At 47.6% G+C, this 18,295-nt stretch overlaps 1 protein-coding gene across 3 annotated transcripts in view; it reads right to left on the bottom strand.

Annotated features, from left to right (window-relative positions):
• PPP2R2D (protein phosphatase 2 regulatory subunit Bdelta) overlaps nt 1-18,295 on the bottom strand; it is a 46,417-nt gene that overhangs the window by 18,289 nt on the left and 9,833 nt on the right. For 2 of the 3 annotated variants that reach the window (XM_036735735.1, XM_036735733.1), the window contains exons 2-4: nt 6,018-6,115; nt 4,579-4,651; nt 31-196 (exon numbers count right to left, since the gene is read on the bottom strand). In XM_036735735.1, the coding sequence (XP_036591630.1) occupies nt 31-196; nt 4,579-4,644 (232 nt within the window). In that variant the 5' untranslated portion in view covers nt 4,645-4,651; nt 6,018-6,115. The remainder of the gene's footprint in view (nt 1-30; nt 197-4,578; nt 4,652-6,017; nt 6,116-18,295) is intronic. The other variant, XM_036735734.1, reaches the window with a different exon arrangement.

The raw sequence follows: 18,295 nt of genomic DNA on the forward strand, positions 1-18,295 counted from the left end.
GGAAGCTCCCATGTGGGCTTGGAGCCTTACCGTTAGTAGACAGCAGGAAGTGAGCAGCATTCTGTTGCGGCAACCACCTAATCTTATTAATTTTTTCCTCAATCTCTAGACTTTTCAGATAGTCAAATTCAGGTTCGTGACTTTGAAAGGTACTGTAAACATTATATTCGCCCCTAGAATGAGGACGGCTTTTATTCTGAAAGGAAAACATGACAGTTGTTTTAATGAATGAACACATGTCTGGAGGGAGGAAACATTTACTATATAATCTATGAGGTCAAACTTCCCCACATAAAAAGGAAATTAAAGAGCTGAGTGACCTGTGATTTCATTGGTTAAAGGGAACTCCCAGGTGCGAGAGCTCCCTCCAGCAATGCAGGTGGGCCGAGCTGCCTAGAATGACTAGTCCAGGGTCTTCCAGACAGTGTTGGTCTTCCTGCCTGGAGTGGGGCTTTTTGACTCTGGAGAGGGATGATCAGGTTAGGAAAAAAATCCAAACCGCTTACATGCAAGATCACCTAACTTTCTAAATATAACACCGGAAATTATTTGGTCCTAATTACTACTTGCTCTTAATCAGGAAATGTCAATCAGTCCATCGATACTTATTAAGTTCTGACTATGTGCCCGGCATTGTGCTAAGCACTGGGGATTCAAAGAGGCAAAAGACAGTCTCTGCCCTCAAGGAGCTTATAATCTAATGGGAGAGACAGCATGCAATCAAATATCTATACAAAGCAAACCATATAAAGGATAAACAGATAATTAATAGAGGGAAGGCCCTACAATGAGGAACAGCTGGGAAGACTTTCTGTAGAAGGCTGGAGTCAGTGATAAGAGGAAGAAGAGCAAGGAGAACATTCAGACCTGGTGGCAGCCAGAGATGGAGGCCGGGGTCTTGGGATCCACGAAAGGAAGGAGGGGCCTGATTATGGCAGGCTTTGAATGCTAAGCGGAGCATTTTGTCTTTGCTCCTGGAGGCAGCAGGGAGCCACGAGGGTTTCCTGAACAGGGCCTGCAGCAGAGCATTTCCCCTAGAAACCGGGGCAGCTGGGAGAGATGCTGCACAGGTGAAATCAACAAGCCTTGGCAACACATTGGTTCTGGGTGGTGAGAGAGAGTGAGGAGGCTAGGCTGACTCCTAGACTGGGAGACTGAGGACTGAAAGGACAGTGGTGCCCTCAACAGTAAGAGGGAAGGTGGATATAGGGGAAAAGAGAAGGAGCACTGTTTTGGTCATGTTAGGTTTGAGATATCTGAAAGGCAGCTGGAGATGCAAGACTGGAGGATGGCAGAGACTGGCACAGGAAGGGCAGATCTGAGAAACTGAGGATATCTGAGTATAAAGTTAGACTTTTTCATTACTTCTCAAACATAATATAATGTAAAACTTGAAGAATAGATAAAAACAAACACATAGAAGATGCTTTTAAAGTTTCTGACTACTGATTAAAAACTAATAATTAAAAACTTCAGGGAATTGTCCAAAGTAATCTTGGGAATTAGTGAAACCACCAGCAGAACTTGGGGAACTTTGGTGTACTATTTGTTGCCCAAAATGTGTAAATGTCAACATTACCAGCAGCCCTCACCATGGATGAGGAGAGAAAGCAGTATTCATTCATTACTTGCCCACCTCAGTGATCACAGAGAACACTGTGGTTATAGTCTGGCCCTACCAATCAACCCACAACCATTTACCAAATGTCTTACGATGATCCAGGCACTGTGTTACCTGCCACCTACCATAAGGCATCAACTTCTCTTTGGAAATGACTAAAATGTAGCAGGGCACTGGGATGCTGGGGTAGTGAGAGGTGAAGGGAGTGGCCAGAGACCCTCCCCACAGTGTCCTCAGTGGAGGGGGTAGGGGAGGGCATCTCAAGTCAGGAAGGCTTCACTATCCCGCTAGGCTTCTGAGAAGTTACCCGAGCCAAGGAAATCAAGGCTGCAGCAAATATAACCAAGTGAGGCACAGGCATGGCTAAGGCAGCTGTGTCTTAGCCCACCCTGGCTTGCTTCCTCACCAATGGGTCTCTGTCTGTTGGATCCTGCAGGTGTTTAAAAAAAGGAAACCCCAAAGGTTCCCCAATAGGTATGACTGCAAAGGAGATGCCCTAGGAAACACAGGACCTGGTCATGGCACCCATTTCCTCCCTGTGGTAGCATGGCCCCCAGACCTTCTCTAGATTCTTCCCTTTTCTTCATCAGTAAGCTGGGGCTGCCTCCTGGAGAGAGCTGTGGGGATCTGAGGGAGCACAAAGCCCCAGGTCATATCCCTGCCGCCAATTTACTCCATAAATGTCATCCACATGCCTTTTCCAGCTGCCTTCCACCCTGGGCTGAGTTCCTGCACAATCAGGATGGGTCTCTAGCCCATCCTGGAATCCCCAGCATGCAGTGCCTGCACACAGCAGGCTCGCAGTCAAGGCCCTCCCGACCTGGCTGTACCCTCCACTCTCTTAGCCCCACTATCCATGGCAGCCCAAGTAGTCTGGCCCATTTCTGGGCACACTTTCTTTCCCCTTTTTGCTGTGACTCTGCCCAGCTCCTCCCAGGCCATCGGCATCCCTCCTGTCCTCCTCATCCATCCCTCCATCAAACCTCCCCGGCACACTCCTCCTCTTTCCTCATTTGAGGCTTTTCATCTATGATCTTCTGAGTGCGAGGTGCTCTTATCCCAGCTGCCATGAGCCTTGGCTTGAGATCCAGGTGGGTGCAATGGGAAGCAGAGGCCTCCACCAGTTATTGCACCAAAGCCCTCCAACTCCCTTCTTTGCTGCTGATGACATGCAGAGAAGCCAACAGTCATGTCCTCCAGAGCATCAGCACGCATGTTTGCTAAGGAAATCCCCCCAAGACAAAGCCATTTCTACATCACATGAAGCTTATCCGTGCTGAACTTCATTTGTGGGGACAGACAAGTATTCTGTTCCTGACACTGCCTAGTACTTTGTTTTCTAAAGTGTGATGTGGGTGTTTTCTGTTAGCAACTAGTGATGTGGGCCTGAGTGTCTGGATCTGTAAAAGGAGGGGCAGAAGCAGAGATGCCCTGGGGACCCGCCAGCTCTGGTGGTAGGATCCTACGGAGACAAGAGTCCTGCTGGCAGACACTGCAGAGGATGACTCTGTCACTGGTAGATCTTGAAAATATCTAGAATTTTCAGCTGCAATGGTTCTTCTGGATGTTCAAGTGATGTGATTAACAAAGCAAAAATGAACATTTCATTTTTTACTCAGTGAACACATGTGTACACAGTCACCAGGGTAAGCCCTTGCAAGGGAGAAGACTCTTTTGCTGAGCTGGGGCCACCTTGAGAAAGCAGAGACAAAAGGAAGAGGCCAGCAGGCAATCACATCTGATTTAATGGGAACACAGGCCAGCACTGCAACCAGCCTCAACAGCCCAGGCAGCAGGGATTCCTAGGGCACTCGTGCTACCAGGTTATGCCAGTTCTTAAATTCTTTGGGGGGAAAATGTTTTGAATAATTAAAAAAAAACGACTTTAGAATTCGAGGGGTGGACACGGATGGGGACACACACACACACACACACACACGCACGCACGCACGCACGTGAGACAGGCTCTTCCTACAGCAGTAGAATGGCCCCTAACAGAAAATGTATGGATGTGCACGTGTGTGGCTGTGAGGACGTGTGAGTGGCTGTCCCTACAACTGACAAAGCAGTCAAGTGTTCTCCATAAAACAACAAAAACTCCAATTTCAGTGACCAAGGTTAAAGTCGGGGATGGGCACCACATGTCAATGACCTGGAGATACCAAGTAAGATTTTCCAACAGTGCCGTCCATCTACAAGATATCACCGTCCCCGAGCAGTTGTTTTCAAAAGCACAGAAACATGCCTTGGCCACGAGGCCAGGAATGAACTGGGGAGCTTGCGGATCTTGCATTGCCCAGCCCGTGTCCCCCCTCCTCCCCCCACTGGTGACATCAAAGAATGCCCCCTACAGCTTCCCGTAAGTGAATCCTCACTGCTAGCAGGGGCGCCAGCATTGGCTGCAGAACACAGACACACCACCTTCTTCTGCAGTTAGAAGACTCCTTTCAAGACTCAAGGGGAACCCGGACCCTCTGGCCGCTGCTCCCACATTTGTAATTAGAGCAGATAAGGGGCATCCCAATTTCACCCTTGGTGCCAGGCCTGATGCCAGCCCCGCCTCCCGTTGCCATGCTTTTCTTGGCTGCTACCATCTGGAGAAGACCCTCCCTCCTGAACTTGGCTCGAAAAGCCAGAGTTTCAAGAAAGCTGGCCACACATACTCATAGCCCACCCCCTGCTTGTGTGGGATATACGAGGAGCTACCAAGAGACGAAATGGGTCCAGGGAATGGGGTTTAGCGAGGTCAGATGCATCCCTGGAAACCATCTAGCATCTCGGCCCTTCCCCCGAGGAAGCAGGGGCCGGCCGGCGGCAGCTGACCTCGGCTCTGGGGAGAGGCAGGGCCGGGCCATCTCACCCCCCACTCCCCGTCTTTTAGCTGCAGAGTCCTTTTTCTGCAGGAAGTGCTGCACCAGCCCTGGTAGCATGGAGGGTCGGCTTCAAGAGCCACTTACAGGAAACTGCAGACTGAGCCTCCTCTGATATCCCAGGCCAAGCAGCTTCAAGACCAGCATCGCCATGCATGAGCTAGGCAGAAGAGAAAACAGTTACTGTGAGGGGCCTGCGGGGAGAGCCAAACTGGAAGGCGGGCGGAGGGCCAGGCCCAGACCGCCATCCCCTTCAAAGGTTGGGATGAGGCTCCCCACAAAGTGCTAAAGGAGACACCTCTTGGAGGGAATGTGAGAAACACACAGTATGGAATCTGAGAGCTGGCAAGAACCTTCTGGTTGTCGAGGCAGGGACAGAGCATGTCTGACGTGAGGACACTGTCCCCAGCAGGTGCCAGCGAGGCCCAGCCAGGGCCTGGGGCTCAGTGAACATCTCTACACACTTTAAGGTGCACAAAGCACTTGTCCACGCAACGGTCCCACGGAATGGGGTGCATGAGCATCACCACGGCTATTTTAAAAAATAAGGTTCAGCCAGGCAGGGACACCCAACCATGCCCAGTCATTCTCACTCCTCCTAAGGACACACACACAGACACACACACACACACAGACACACACACACACACACAGAGTAAACCTGTGGTTCAATCATTTCAGTCGTGTTTGACTCTGTGACCCCATTTGGGGTTTTCTTGGCAGAGACACTGGAGGGGTTTACCATTTCCTCCTCCAGCTCATTTTACAAATGAGGAAACCAAGGCAAACAGGGTGAAGTGACTCGTTCAGGGTCACACAACTAGTGTCTCAGGCCAGATTCGAATTCTGATCTCCCTGACTCCAGGCCTGGTGCTGTAGACACTGTAAAGAGGGAATTTTGGTGGCTGTAAAAAGATGTTCACAGCCCCTACATATGGCAACACTGATGATGCCCACGTTTTATGGACACGGAGAATCTAAAGACAATTCAAGCATTTAGTTACCGCAAAGAGATCCTATTTTTAATCTGGATAGAGGATATGCTGGAATATTAACGGCCCTCCTTTACGTAGCTGCTTAACAGAGCCTGCATTCCACAGGAGAAAGTTGTATTTATTTTGGTGCTAAAGATATGAATTACCACGAGGACATTAACAGCCTAATAGCCTGTTTTGTCTCCCAAATGAGTCTGTAAATGTGGGATGGCCAAGGCCTTGTTCTCCCCTCCCGCTCAGGTCCAGTACCCAGTGATGACTCACAACTGTAACTTTCTTTTTCGAAGTTAAAAGTATTAAGTAATGGTGTCCTTGATATTTTGCTGTAGAAAAATGCTAAATTTAACCATCTAGAGTAAGGAAACGGTTGTTTCGAGTGGGTGATTTTTATTGCAGAATGAGTACAAATAAATGAATTCTCTGAAAGTCTCTCTAAGGGTTCTTTTAACATTTCGATTGTACAGAGACATGCGCTTCCATGTAACGTTGGCACTATGTGAAGTACCACATGTAGCTTCTTAAGTCACTAACCTCTTGTTCCTTCTGAAATATGACCACTCTGCCACCCTTGTCTCCAGTTGCAAGAAGGTCTCCAGAGTAATTAAATTCGACAGTTGAAATGATATCAGCTGTTAACAAAACACAAGTACAAATCACACAATTTATTTTGGAGAAAAGAAAATCAAACCAAATAAACGAAGGCCCCAAACAGTAGTAAACAGAAACTAAACTCTTAATGAAAAAATCAGAATCTCCTTGTGTCTTAAATTGAAAATATTTTAAATATTAACATGAACTTGACTGGCCCCCCTGGCATCCCAGGAGACATCTTGCCCTTTGCCCCACCAGCACTGGAACAATGTCTGCCGTCTGGAACCAAAGGCCCAGAGCTGACACAAGTCATCACTGAGAAATGGCTGAAAAGAAGTGGGGCAAGTTTTCTACCTCAAACCCTCGCCCAAAGATGTTCGGAATCCACCTCATTGTGGGAAAGGACAATGGGCAAACAAACCCCCAGCACTTTAAGAGCCAAAAGGGCCTTTGGAAATAATCTACTCCAAGGCTCTTGGATTTTACAAAGAAGGAAACCCACTGACATGTCGATGAAATGTACTTTATTGCTTCATACCCAATACAAGATGATTTTGTAGGAAATCTCCTGGATTAAGAATTCAGCTCTCAAATTAAATATACATCCCCTTGGTTTCTATGTTTCTCCAAGGAACTGAGGCCAAAGCCCTGGGTCCCATTCCCTGCTGAGCCAGTCAGCTACACTCTGCTCCAAACACACATGCTACGTGTGTTTCTGCCCGCCCCCACCTCTAAAGTCACAGGAGATGATGGAGGCTAGGTGAGAGATTTCTGACGGACCACCAGGCCTGCAGCCCTGATTAACAACTCAGATTACACATGTAACTAATGGGAAAGGAAGGACAGATACACCATTATTGCATCTTAAAAGGTCTCTTTTTTTAAACTAAGAGATTACAAACAAGTTTAAGAACCCCTATCATCAGATTTTCATGCAGATCTTTAAAACAAAGGATATCCTAAATGGATACAACTTAGCTACTTTTTAAAGGTTTTACAAATACAGGGAAGGAGTCCATTAATTCTGGCTTTGCTTGCTGACATTATACTATCAGGACCTGAGCCAAAGATAACAAGTCTCCCCAGAACCGCCATAATCCAATTTTAGGCTACTAATAATTATCAGATTCGCTGAACAAAAGTACCACAGTCTGTGTGGGATGGAAAGACTGGCACGGTACTACTGAACAAATTAAGAATTACGCTGGAAGAAAGGGGAAGGGCACAGCTTCAGAGAAACCTAGGGAAACTTGTATGAACTGATGCAGAGAGAAGGCAGAACTTGGGGGACAACGGATACAACAACATTAAAGGCAAACCACCACAAAAAGCTTCAGAAACTCTCACAATACAATGACCAACAGCTGAATCAGCTGCCTGCCCACTCCTGACAGAGGGAAGGAGCTCCATGTGGCCAATCTGAAAATTTGTTTTTCTTTTTTGCCAGTTGAAAGGAATTTTATTTAAGAGAGAGAGGGGGCAGCACTAAAAACACCCCAGTTCCTAACACACTCAGGTGGAGTGAGGAAAAGTGGAGGCTGATCCAAAGGAACATGTGAAGCCAACACAGGCCAGGGTTGGAACCCTGGGGGGGGGGGGGGATGGGATGGTGACTTCTGATAGCTGTTCAAGCTCTCTTTTCTGCCAAAGGGGAGCTCTAAAGGGCAGAGGTTTTAAAAATGGTTCAACAGGAGTTAAAGAAACAGGAGAAGAGCATAGCATGGCCCTGGAGAAGTCCACCGGGCCCAGTCAACAACACGGGAGGAAACAGCCAGTTCTTCTGAGCTGGATCTTTGAGAGGGCCATAGGATTGAAGAACAGCAAATGTACCGATTTTCAAGATGGAATAAATGTTGATAAATGCAAAGTAGTTTGGGAGGGAACAGGATTGGGAATGGCTTCTTGGAGAAGATGGAGAGATAGGGGCTGGACAGCTGTACCACAAGGAGGAGGTTTTCAAACTGGTGGAGTGGCTGGAACCAGGCCTTCATTAATGGTCAGATATCCAATCTGGTGAAAGGCTCTGGGGATCTGGGGTTGGCCCTGTGCTCTTTCACAATGTTATCAATGACAAACAAGGCACAGCCAGTGGGCCCAGCTCAGCAGATGACCCCAAGTTGGGAGGGGGAGCTGACACACAAGATAAATGGATTCGAATCATTTCTTTTTAATAGACTCAAATGTCAGGACAACTCAACAACATGAAATTTAACAGAAACAAATATAAAGTCCTCAAGTGCTGATAGTAGAGATTAGTCTTGTAAGGAATACTCACAAGATAACAGGGACACAGTGCCAGGCCTGGAGTCAGGAAGACCAGAGTTCAAATACAGCCTCAGATACGCACCGGCTACAAGACCCTGGACAATCACTTCAACTCCATTCGCTGCGATTTCCTCAACTGTGAAATGGGGATAACAAGAGCCCCTCCCCGCCAAGGTTGTTGTGATGATCAGGTAAGATAACTGTCAAGTGCCCAGCAGTAATCACCATATAAAGTCTAGCTGTGGTGGTCACAGCTTCAAAGAAAAGAATGACCAGGTTAGCTAATCTAGCTGAAATCTCTCACTTCAAGGATGCAAAACCCAAAGTCCAAAACAGGTTTAAAATTTAGCTTCGCAAGCACAAAGGAGAAAGGTGTGGCTGAAAAGCTATTCCTGTGACAACTGATGCCCTCCCAGGGCAGTCAGCAAGGAAGGGAACCATCTTGGGGGATGTGGAGAGAGGCACAGGGTCCAAGCCTAAGGACAACAGATCCCAGGATCCCAGCTGCTGAGCTAGAAGGGACGTGAAAGGCAATCCAACCCAATCCTGTTCTTGTCTTCAAGGTCACATTAAGTACTAGGGAAAATTCAGGCCTCCTTTCTGCCCTTATTAGATCATGCTTGATTCTGGCCACTAATCAGTCAGCTAGGAGGGTGTGCTTTGGAAGGACACTAAGAAGTGAAGTGGCCTGGAGATCGTACAATATGACAGTCACGAAGGAAGCAGCCATGTTTTGTCTGGAGGCAAGGCTTAAAGATCTTCCAGCATGTAGAAGATTACATAGGAGGGAAGAGATTTAGTCTGACTGGCATCAAAGGACACAGAGGCCCAAAGTCACCATGTTCAGAACAGACCTCCTCAGTCCCAGCCAGTGCCTCAGACTCCCAGTCTAGGAGCATCCTCAACACCTCTCCACATCCCAGCCATTACCAAAGCCTGCTGGGCCCCCTTGGCACTCTGTCTCCAACACCTTTGCAGCCTCTGCCACCATGCAGGTGCAGAGCTCATCACCACAGGTCTGGACTATGGCAGCAGGGCTTATGCCAGTCCAGTCTCTATTCAGAAACTGAAGTGATTTTCAATCAAGCTCAGGTCACAAACTCCAGAGGCTTCCTTCCTGTCACATCTGCTGGGCATTTGGTGTGTTTCAAATCTAGCTCCTTCCAAACTTTCTACTTGATTCACTTCGTCATACTCTGCCATCCAGTGCCTCGGGCCTCCTGGCTGTGTCTTGCCCAGAAAGCACATCCCTAGCCACTGGGCATTTTCTGTGGCTATCGGGAGTGCTGGGAATGCCCTCCCTCATCTTTGCCTCCTGGTTTCTTATATGTCTCAGCTAAAATTCCACCTTTTGCAAGAAGCCTTTCAAGATCCCCCTTCCTGCTAACATGAAGCCAATGTGTCCTGGGCACAGCTTGCATGTTCAAAGCATGTGCATTTTGTGGTCTGTTAGACTGGGGGTGCCTCATTGCCCTGCACTGTCTTTCGCCTTTCTTTGCAGCCCCAGCATTTTGCCCTGTGCTGGGCCCATAGGAGATGCTTGAGAAACACTTGCTGACCAAAAACAACAAAGAGCTTCCTAAAACTTGGCCCCCACCTCCCCTCTGGGGTCTGTCAAGGAATGGCTGGATGATGACCCCTGGGATTCCTGTCCCAACTCAGATTCTGTAGGTACAGTGGGACATTTCAATCACGGGGCCAAGTTCATGCTCTAACAGCATCAGCAGTGCCCTGAATGTGAGGAAGACCACGTGGCCTGAGGCTCGGAATGAACACTCGAAGTATACAAGCAGGAGAGCCCCCTCCCACACACACACACGGTTAAGAACCAGACAGAGGGAGACACCTGGCACCTTCTCTCTGGCACCCTTGGTCACACACAAGGGCAGGCTTCGGTCCTGGCAGCGGAGCTCACAAGTCTGGCAGAAGACTCCAGCTATTTGTTAAAACGACCACAATACTTTCACAGCTTCTGGTCTGTGGTTTCAATGACTTTTCCTGCAATTGTATCCAAGTTTGCATTTGCTTCTTAGGATTTTTAACTCCCTTCCTAGGGATTCTATAAGTCGCTGCAACATTGAGCCCCTACATGGACAAAGCACTGAATTACACGTTAGAGAAACAGGAAAGCATGTCAATCTCAAGTGGAAAAGCTCTAAACTCTGCCATCACTTGGGTGAATGCTAAGGCTAGCCAAGGAAGAGCTCCCTATGAAGTCCGGTATCTTTTGGCCAGCTGCAACCACACCCCCTGTCATTTAAGGCACGTCTCATCTTCTTTTGCTTTTCCTCTAAAAGCTGGAGGAAGGCCTCTGTGCCCCCCACAAATTGTGACATGATTGGTTTACCTAGGCCCCCCTCCTGAGTTAGCCAAGTAAGCTGGGCAATGTTTCAATTTCACACTCCACCCTCCTCAGCCAAGTCCTGTGCTCACAGATGCCACAGCTCAGCAATGGAGGTGACCAACAGCCTCCTGCCTCCTCACCAATTGCCATCCTGCAAGTCCCTGAAAGGAGGGAGCCTGCCACATTTCCTACACAAAAAGGGCTGGCCAGGAAGCAATCTTTTTGCTATTGCCCCCCTCGGGAGGCAGCCCGTTCCGATCTCCAGATGGTTCTCCCAAAGAGCCTTTAATAAATCTCATTTGGATGTGTAAGTCTGTGGGTGTTTTTTTTCCTTTTTCCTTTCCCTGGGGAGGATGTTGTTACCAGAGAATCAATGTGAAAAGGCTTTTGCTGCCAAACTCAGGCGTTGTAAAGGATGGAAGCAAGAGCTCCTCAAGCCTTTCTTCGGATGGCAGTGGGTGGCCTTAACTCACAGGTAAAGGGCTGTCGTTTGGAAGGAGATCCTGTCGGGTCCCAGAAAAGATGACTTCAGAAGGGCAAAGCTCTCTAGCTGCCCGGCAGGCCTCCATGTCTCTGGCATCCTCCCCACCATTTCTTACATCACACTAAATGCCACTGCATTCACCACCCACAAGCTGTCAATGACTAGGGGGCATCTTATCTCACAGGCTTGTTGGGAGGACCAAACTGATGACAAGGGAAAGCCCACTAGATCCAACTTTAATCTCCATGGAAATTTCTGTGTCAAAGGGCAGGAGTGTTTGAGTCACTTCCCCAGCAAAATCCCAACTAGCTTTGCAAGGCCCAGGGGTTACTCTTTGAAGCTCACATGTTGCCTAACACAGTGCTAGGCACACGGGAGGCAATTGATACCTATCTGCTTTAATGCAATTAGCTTTTAATGATGATTAGCATTTTTATATACTACACCAAGACAAAATGAGGATGACTGATCTTTTCGAACTGCACTATTAGTATGACACATTTCTACAGATGGAGTGAAATCCTGACCATCAGTAGAAACCAAACAAAGGGGTAAAGGCAACAGGAAGGGAAGTCTAAGTCTTCCCAAGGTAATTTCAAATAAGTAAAATGGTTGGGGGTGGGGGAAGAGGAAGAATGCAAGAGAATTAAATGCAAAGTTTTAGCCACAATATATTAGGGGACAGAGGAGATTACACCTAGGATCCATTCACCCTCTTTGTCTTCTGGTGGAGATGGCTTTGTGTCTGTGTGATCCACCCCGTTTATTCACTCATCAGATGCTCACCCTCCCAATGATAAGAAACAGCTAGCTGCCCCCCTCCCTTCTTCTTCCATTCCAACACTAGTGTTTTCCTCTCCCTCAGAACAGAATTAACCCACCTGAGGACCTCTGGCTTTCTTGCTGGACTCCTCCAATATCCTCTGAAGATATTTAAGGCTCTGAAGGAAGACTGGTATCTTCACCCTTTATTGAAATGTTAGTACTACATCATCCTACAGGTACTTCCAACAGATCAAATAAATGTAGGCTTCTCTGGACTCTTTGTTTGTATTTCAAGGCTGCTGCTCATCTCTGATCTTTTCATCAGAAACACTTCAACGTTCTCAATTCCAGGTGTCAAACAAACCATCACCGACTTAGTGGGGCCCTCACCAGATTAAAATGTCACTGGGAAATGTTTAAATTAAAATGCAGTACAACATAGATAACATTAATTTGTGGTTTCTGAAGTCAATATGTGGCCCTCAGGGATCCATCTCTATTTGAATTGGACACCATTTCTCTATCCCATCAAAAGGTTCACTTCTGTATGATTATATTCAGCTTTGCTGGGTAAGCTCTTCTTAGTTGTAAGCCTCCATCTTTAGCCTCCGGAATACTGTATTCTACTCTCTCCAGATTTTTTGTAGATACTTCTAGGCCTGTGAGCCTAACACCAGTTCCTTGGCACTTGAACTGCTTCCTTCTGGTTCTCTGACATTCCTAGAACTTTGGCTGGGGACAAGCTGGGTGGATTCTTTCTAGCTTTACTTTATGCTCTGGTTCTAAGAGATCTGGGTAGTTCTCATTTACGATTTCTTGAATTACAGTGTCCAGATTTTCGTTTTTTTAAAAACTACCATGGTTTTTCAGGGAGTCCCATGATTCTTAAATTCTCTCTCCCCTTGACTTATTTTACACCTCAGTTTATGAGATTAGATATCTTACATTTTATTCTATTTTTTCCCTTCAATCTTCTGATTTTATTCTGATATTTCTTGCTGTCTCATGGAAGCTCAGCCTCTCTGGATCTTGGAGGTGCAAAATGTTGGACCTTCAGGGCCCTCCAAAGCCCTGATCCTGTGCTATCCCAGTAGTTTCCAAGGTCCCCATGGGGGTTTTCACAGAGAAGCCCCCAGCTCTGGCTAGGATGGACTGGCCTTTTTACCTGCAGGCTGCTGACCTGTGGAATTCTGTGGTAGAAGTTGTTACTGTAACCTCTCATTAGATGTCTTGATCATTATAGAGTCTAAAGTAAAACTGAGTTTTGCTGGAGTAGGTATGAGAGCTGAAGGTGGCCCACCTAACCATTCAGAAAGACCCCTTACAATGTGATGCCTGTAAGGAAATATTCATACTGCAATGGAAGTGATTTAATCTAGATGCAGTTTTTAAAGAACCTTATCCGGGGAGGCTAGGGGTCTCAGTGGAGAAGAGTGCTGGACCTGGAGGCAGGAAGCCCTGAATTCAAATCCTGCACTTCCCAGCTGTCAACCTCAGTTCCCATAGCACTCTGCCAGGTTTCACTCCAGAGATCATCCTGCCCCACTGAGGATAAGTTGAGGGATTCTGAGACCACTAAGTCTCTCAGATCTTTCTCCTCTGCCCCCCTACTCCTTCCCAAGCTTCCTTTAAAAAGGGCTGGGATAGGGACATTCCAGGCAGCAGCAGCAGCTCAAACTATCCTGCCGGGCTACTGCCCCAAGGGCCGAGTGTCCCCAAGCCCTGGGCCTCCCCTTGGGTGGGGTCTTCCCCCATTAGATTGTAAGCTCCCTGAGGGCAGGGACCAGCTCTCCTTTTCCGTTCTGTGTCCTCTGCTGTTAGCACAGAACCTGGTACATCAAAGGCTTCATAAATGGTTCATGATCTTCATTTTATAGGGGCAGCTAGTTGGTGCAGTCTCAGTGGACACAGCATTAGGCCTGGAGTCACAGTGACTTGAGTTCAAATTCAGCTTCAGACACTGAGACCTTGGGCAAGTCATTGCCTCAGTTTCCTCAACTGTAAAATGGAGTTAAAGATAGTACCCACCTCCCAGGGCTGTTAGGGGCTCAAATGAGAGAACAGTATTAGTAGTAGTGGTGCTCTTATCTACAAACTGGGGAGAATTCTAGCTCGCACCTCCCAGACTTGTTGTGACAATAAAATGAGGTAGAATTTGTAAAGAGCCTTAAAAAATGAAAAGAGCTGGACAAACATCCAGTCCCCAGGCCCAGAGGGCCTCTGCAAGCCGGCTCAGCTCGGGGGCTCAGAGCTCTGAGGTTACAAGTGGGACACAAGCATCTGTGTTTTCTTACGGCCGGTCTACAGGCATGCACACCTGGCCACACCAGCACCACCTGAGCTGTGCCCCTTCGAGCAAAAGGAACTAAAGCTCAGAAGGAACCCACTCCACTCATTCCTTCAAGGAAGAGCCTTGGACTTCCCTCCCTCCAGCCTGGGAGACTGTCTACTGCCTAGTCACTATCTCCAAGCCAGCATCCAAAACCCCATCCCACGATTTAGTTGAACATAAAATGTAAGAATCAAGACCAGCGCCAAGTCTTTTCTTCTTCCTCCTCTGCGCTCTGGTACAAATGTTAAACAGAGGCAAAACAAGGGAATGATCTTGGAATATACCTAGAGTCATTTAGGAGAGACCAGAAAGAAGCATCGAGACAAAATCCAAATGATAAATACAGTGATTCGTGATCAGATTAATGAACAGTCTTACCCACAGAATCACTACCGAAGACCTTATTCACTCTCGCTCAGTAATACATTAAGTTCATGGTACTTTCATAATTCAAATTAATTACAAGTCCTTATAGAACAACATGTCTGCTGCTCAGTAAAAATGATGAATATCCTCAAAGTTGTTAACTCAAGAGTACAATTTTTCCTATTCCTCAATTTTAAGATTCAATCCTACCACATCACTAAAGGAAATAAACCAGGTTCCAGGGCACAGGAAATTAGCCCTTGCTCTGGCTAACCCCATGTTGCAGAATCAGAAGGCTGGAGGGGTCCTGAGGCTCCCCAGCCCAATCCATATTCCAGGCATCAACCCCTTCCACAACATCCCCTGAAAACAGCGGTCTAAGCTTTCTTAAAGACCCCTATGAAAGGCCGCCTCCTTCCCCTCCTGTTCTAACGTCAGGAAGTTTTCTCATGCCAGGCCCAAACCATGGCTTGCCTCTTCAGCCCATGGCTCCTACTGTTCTCTGGAGCCCAGAAGTACACACGGCAGACCTTTAACTCTCTGGGGCCATTGCAGCATGTGTCCTCACCCCACCCCAGCTCCATTCCACAGCAGACTCTCAAACCCTTCGAAAATCTTAATCACATTCCCGAGGACCATGCTCTTTCTTTTAGGGAAAGGCCACAATGCTCCAGATGTGGTTTCACTAGGACAGAATGTAGTACATATGGCCATGCCATCCTTTCCATCAGGGCACTGCTAAGGCTGCCCAAGATGACAGAAACTGTTTGGGCCAAATCTGAACACAGCGAGGACAACAAATGAAGGTGAAGGTGCTGCCGGCAGGGGGTGTTCTTACAGAGCACTTTAAAGTCTGGAAATTGTTTGGGCCTTGTGCCTTGTACCAGAGGCATGCCCATCCCCTTTGGATAGATAGGCAGAAAATGGTGGAATCCTTTGTCATGGACATGCAATCAATCAATGCGTGCTCCCAAAGTGAATCCAAACTTGGGCTTCCCTAAAAAAGGCCAAGCTTCATGGGGCTGGGGGAACCCCAAGATCGGAGCCATGATCCAGCTGAAGCAGACTGATGGAGAGACCCCAGGTTTCCTAAAGGAAAGCAAACCGGCCCAGGTCCTAGCCTATGGTCTGCCTAGGCAGGGTTGAAAGGGATTGGGACATGAGCCTCTGCTCTCAGATTGAAGCACACCTGGAGGTCTCTACTGAGGTCCGGATAGGACATCCTGTTTAGGAGAGCCAAAGTCTGGAGGGCATCAGGCTTCTTGTTCAGTCGTTTTCAGTCCTGTCCGACTTTAACCCCCTTTTGGGGTTTTCTTGGTGGTTGGCCATTTCCTTCTCCAGCTCATTTCACAGATGAGGAAACTGAGGCAAATAGGGTGAAGTGACTTGCCCAAGGTCACCCCTCTGGTAAGTGTCTGAGGCCAGATTTGAACTCAGGAAGAGTTTTCCTGACTCTAGGCCTCATGCTCTAGCCACTGCACCACCCAGCTGTCCTAAGAATGCTTTCACCCATTTCATTTCACTCCTAATATTCATTTTTCAACTGTGGCAGACATTCTATCCAGCCCACCACCTGGCTTAGGCTTAGGTCCATCTTATATGAGAATCAATTGGAAGAACCCGGGGAAGTAAAAAACCAGGGGGATGAGAGCTGTTTTCACATTTCTCAAGGGCTTCCACGTCAAAGAGGGATTCAATTTGTTCCATTTAGACCAAAAGGGAAGAACAAAGACCACTGGTGGATGCTGCAAAGACACCACTTTAGGCTCCATGGTGAAGAGCTGGCCGCAAGTGGCCTAGACCACTGTGGGGTGGGGGGCCAAGGGCGGGTTCTAAGAAGGATTCTGGGAGGGGACAGAAGGCCCTTCCCAAGTCCGAGATTCTGGGTCTTGTAATCTGGACTCCTCAAGAGTCTGGAAGCTATTACTCTCTTATTCAAGGTGTTTCACTTCTGTTTTCCTTTCAGATCTTTGTCCTCAGCCAAGAAAACAGGGGAGCAGCGAGGGCTGATGCTGACCCTGTTTTCTCTTTCCACCGTTCCCATCTCTACCAGGTCAGCAACCACACTTGGCTGTCTCTCTTCTTTCCTCTCCCATTCCTTAATACAGTTGGGGGGGGTGGGGGTAGAAGGACTCTGGTTATGCTCCAGACTCAGGGCTCTGAAGTTTACCACTGTTTATAATTGTAAAATTTTACCAAACAACCAATAAACATTTATCAAGTGCTGACTGTGTGCCAGGAACCATGCTAAGCACCGAGGATACAAAAAGAGGCAGAAGACAGTCCCTGCCCTGGAGGCGCTCCCAATCAAATGGGGGAGACAAGGAAACAAACATGTACAAACAAGTAATATCTGGGATAAATAAGAAATAACAAACAGCGGGTTGGGGAAGGCTTCCTGCAGAAGCTGGGATTTTAGTTGGGACTCAAAGGAAGCCAGGCAGGTCCTCAGTCAGAGCAGAGGAGGGAGAGTATTTGGAGAAAATGCCCAGAGCCTAGGGCCTGACACAGCCAGGAGACCCCAGGAGTTCGGCAACAGTAGATCAAAGGGTGCTAGCTGGGAGTAAGGCATAGGAGGCTGGGCTGGGAAGAGCTCTGAACATCAAACAGGGCATTTTGTATTTGCTTCTGGGGCTGAGAGGGAGTTTGCTGAGCAGGGGAACAATGTGGTAAGACCAGCTTTTTAGGAAGATCCCTTTGCTGGCTGAATGGAGGCAGACCCATAGGCCAGGCCTGAGGTGATGAGGGCCTGCACCACAGAGGCCTTTGCTTTCATCTTCTACATCTCTGAAACATTCAGATTTCCTGTGCACGTCCATCTGTCTACCGAAGTCCCCCTTTTCTTCCTGTGGAAATGTTTGTCTTTGTTTTATTACAAGTTTTTTCTTAGGAGCTTCCCTGGTAGCATTGACCTAGGACAGGCTGGGCTGATGAGATATGCATCTATTTGGAACTGTGTCCAGAGTGGTCTCTTTCGCTCAAGGTGCCCTCCCACACATGTTCTAGCTCAGCATTGATGGGCTTCTTTAATGGACAGAGCCAGGCTCAGAGAGCAGGTCATCTGCGCCCTTTGGAAAGTGACAACATCACTGGAGTAGGTAATTTGTTAGTTGTTCTCCTTCTAGCTGACGGCAAGCACCAGCAGAGACCAGCATAAGTAAAATCTCCACCATCACTGCCTTTTGTACTTCTGGACCAATGGCTACTGTGTTACAATGCTCACTTTAACAGCCTCAATGTACCATCACTGGCACCAGGAACACGCCACAAAACAATCACAGTCATCACTAAGGGAAGTGACTTCTGGTATTCATTTAAACGCATTAGCTCTGCCCTAACCTGCAGGCTTCTCAGAAGAGTAACATGAAATACTCACTCATGAGATACGAAATACTGATTTACATCACCCAAAATATGACGTATGATTGTTACCAAGTTCTAAGCACCACACTGAGGATTTATGTACTTACTAATTATAACAACCACCAATCAGGGCTCAAGAGGCTTCCCTCTGTGGGTGTCATTCACGGACATCTAAGTGCAGATGAACCAGAGGTCGAGCCAAGATAGCAAGATACAGGCAGCAACCCAGGTGAATGCTCCCAACATCTCTCTCCAAACAACTTTAGGGATGGCAGAGCCAACAAAAGGTCAGGGGATAA

This window comes from Trichosurus vulpecula, chromosome 8 (assembly GCF_011100635.1).
Source record: "Trichosurus vulpecula isolate mTriVul1 chromosome 8, mTriVul1.pri, whole genome shotgun sequence".
NCBI classification, from domain to species: domain Eukaryota; kingdom Metazoa; phylum Chordata; class Mammalia; order Diprotodontia; family Phalangeridae; genus Trichosurus; species Trichosurus vulpecula.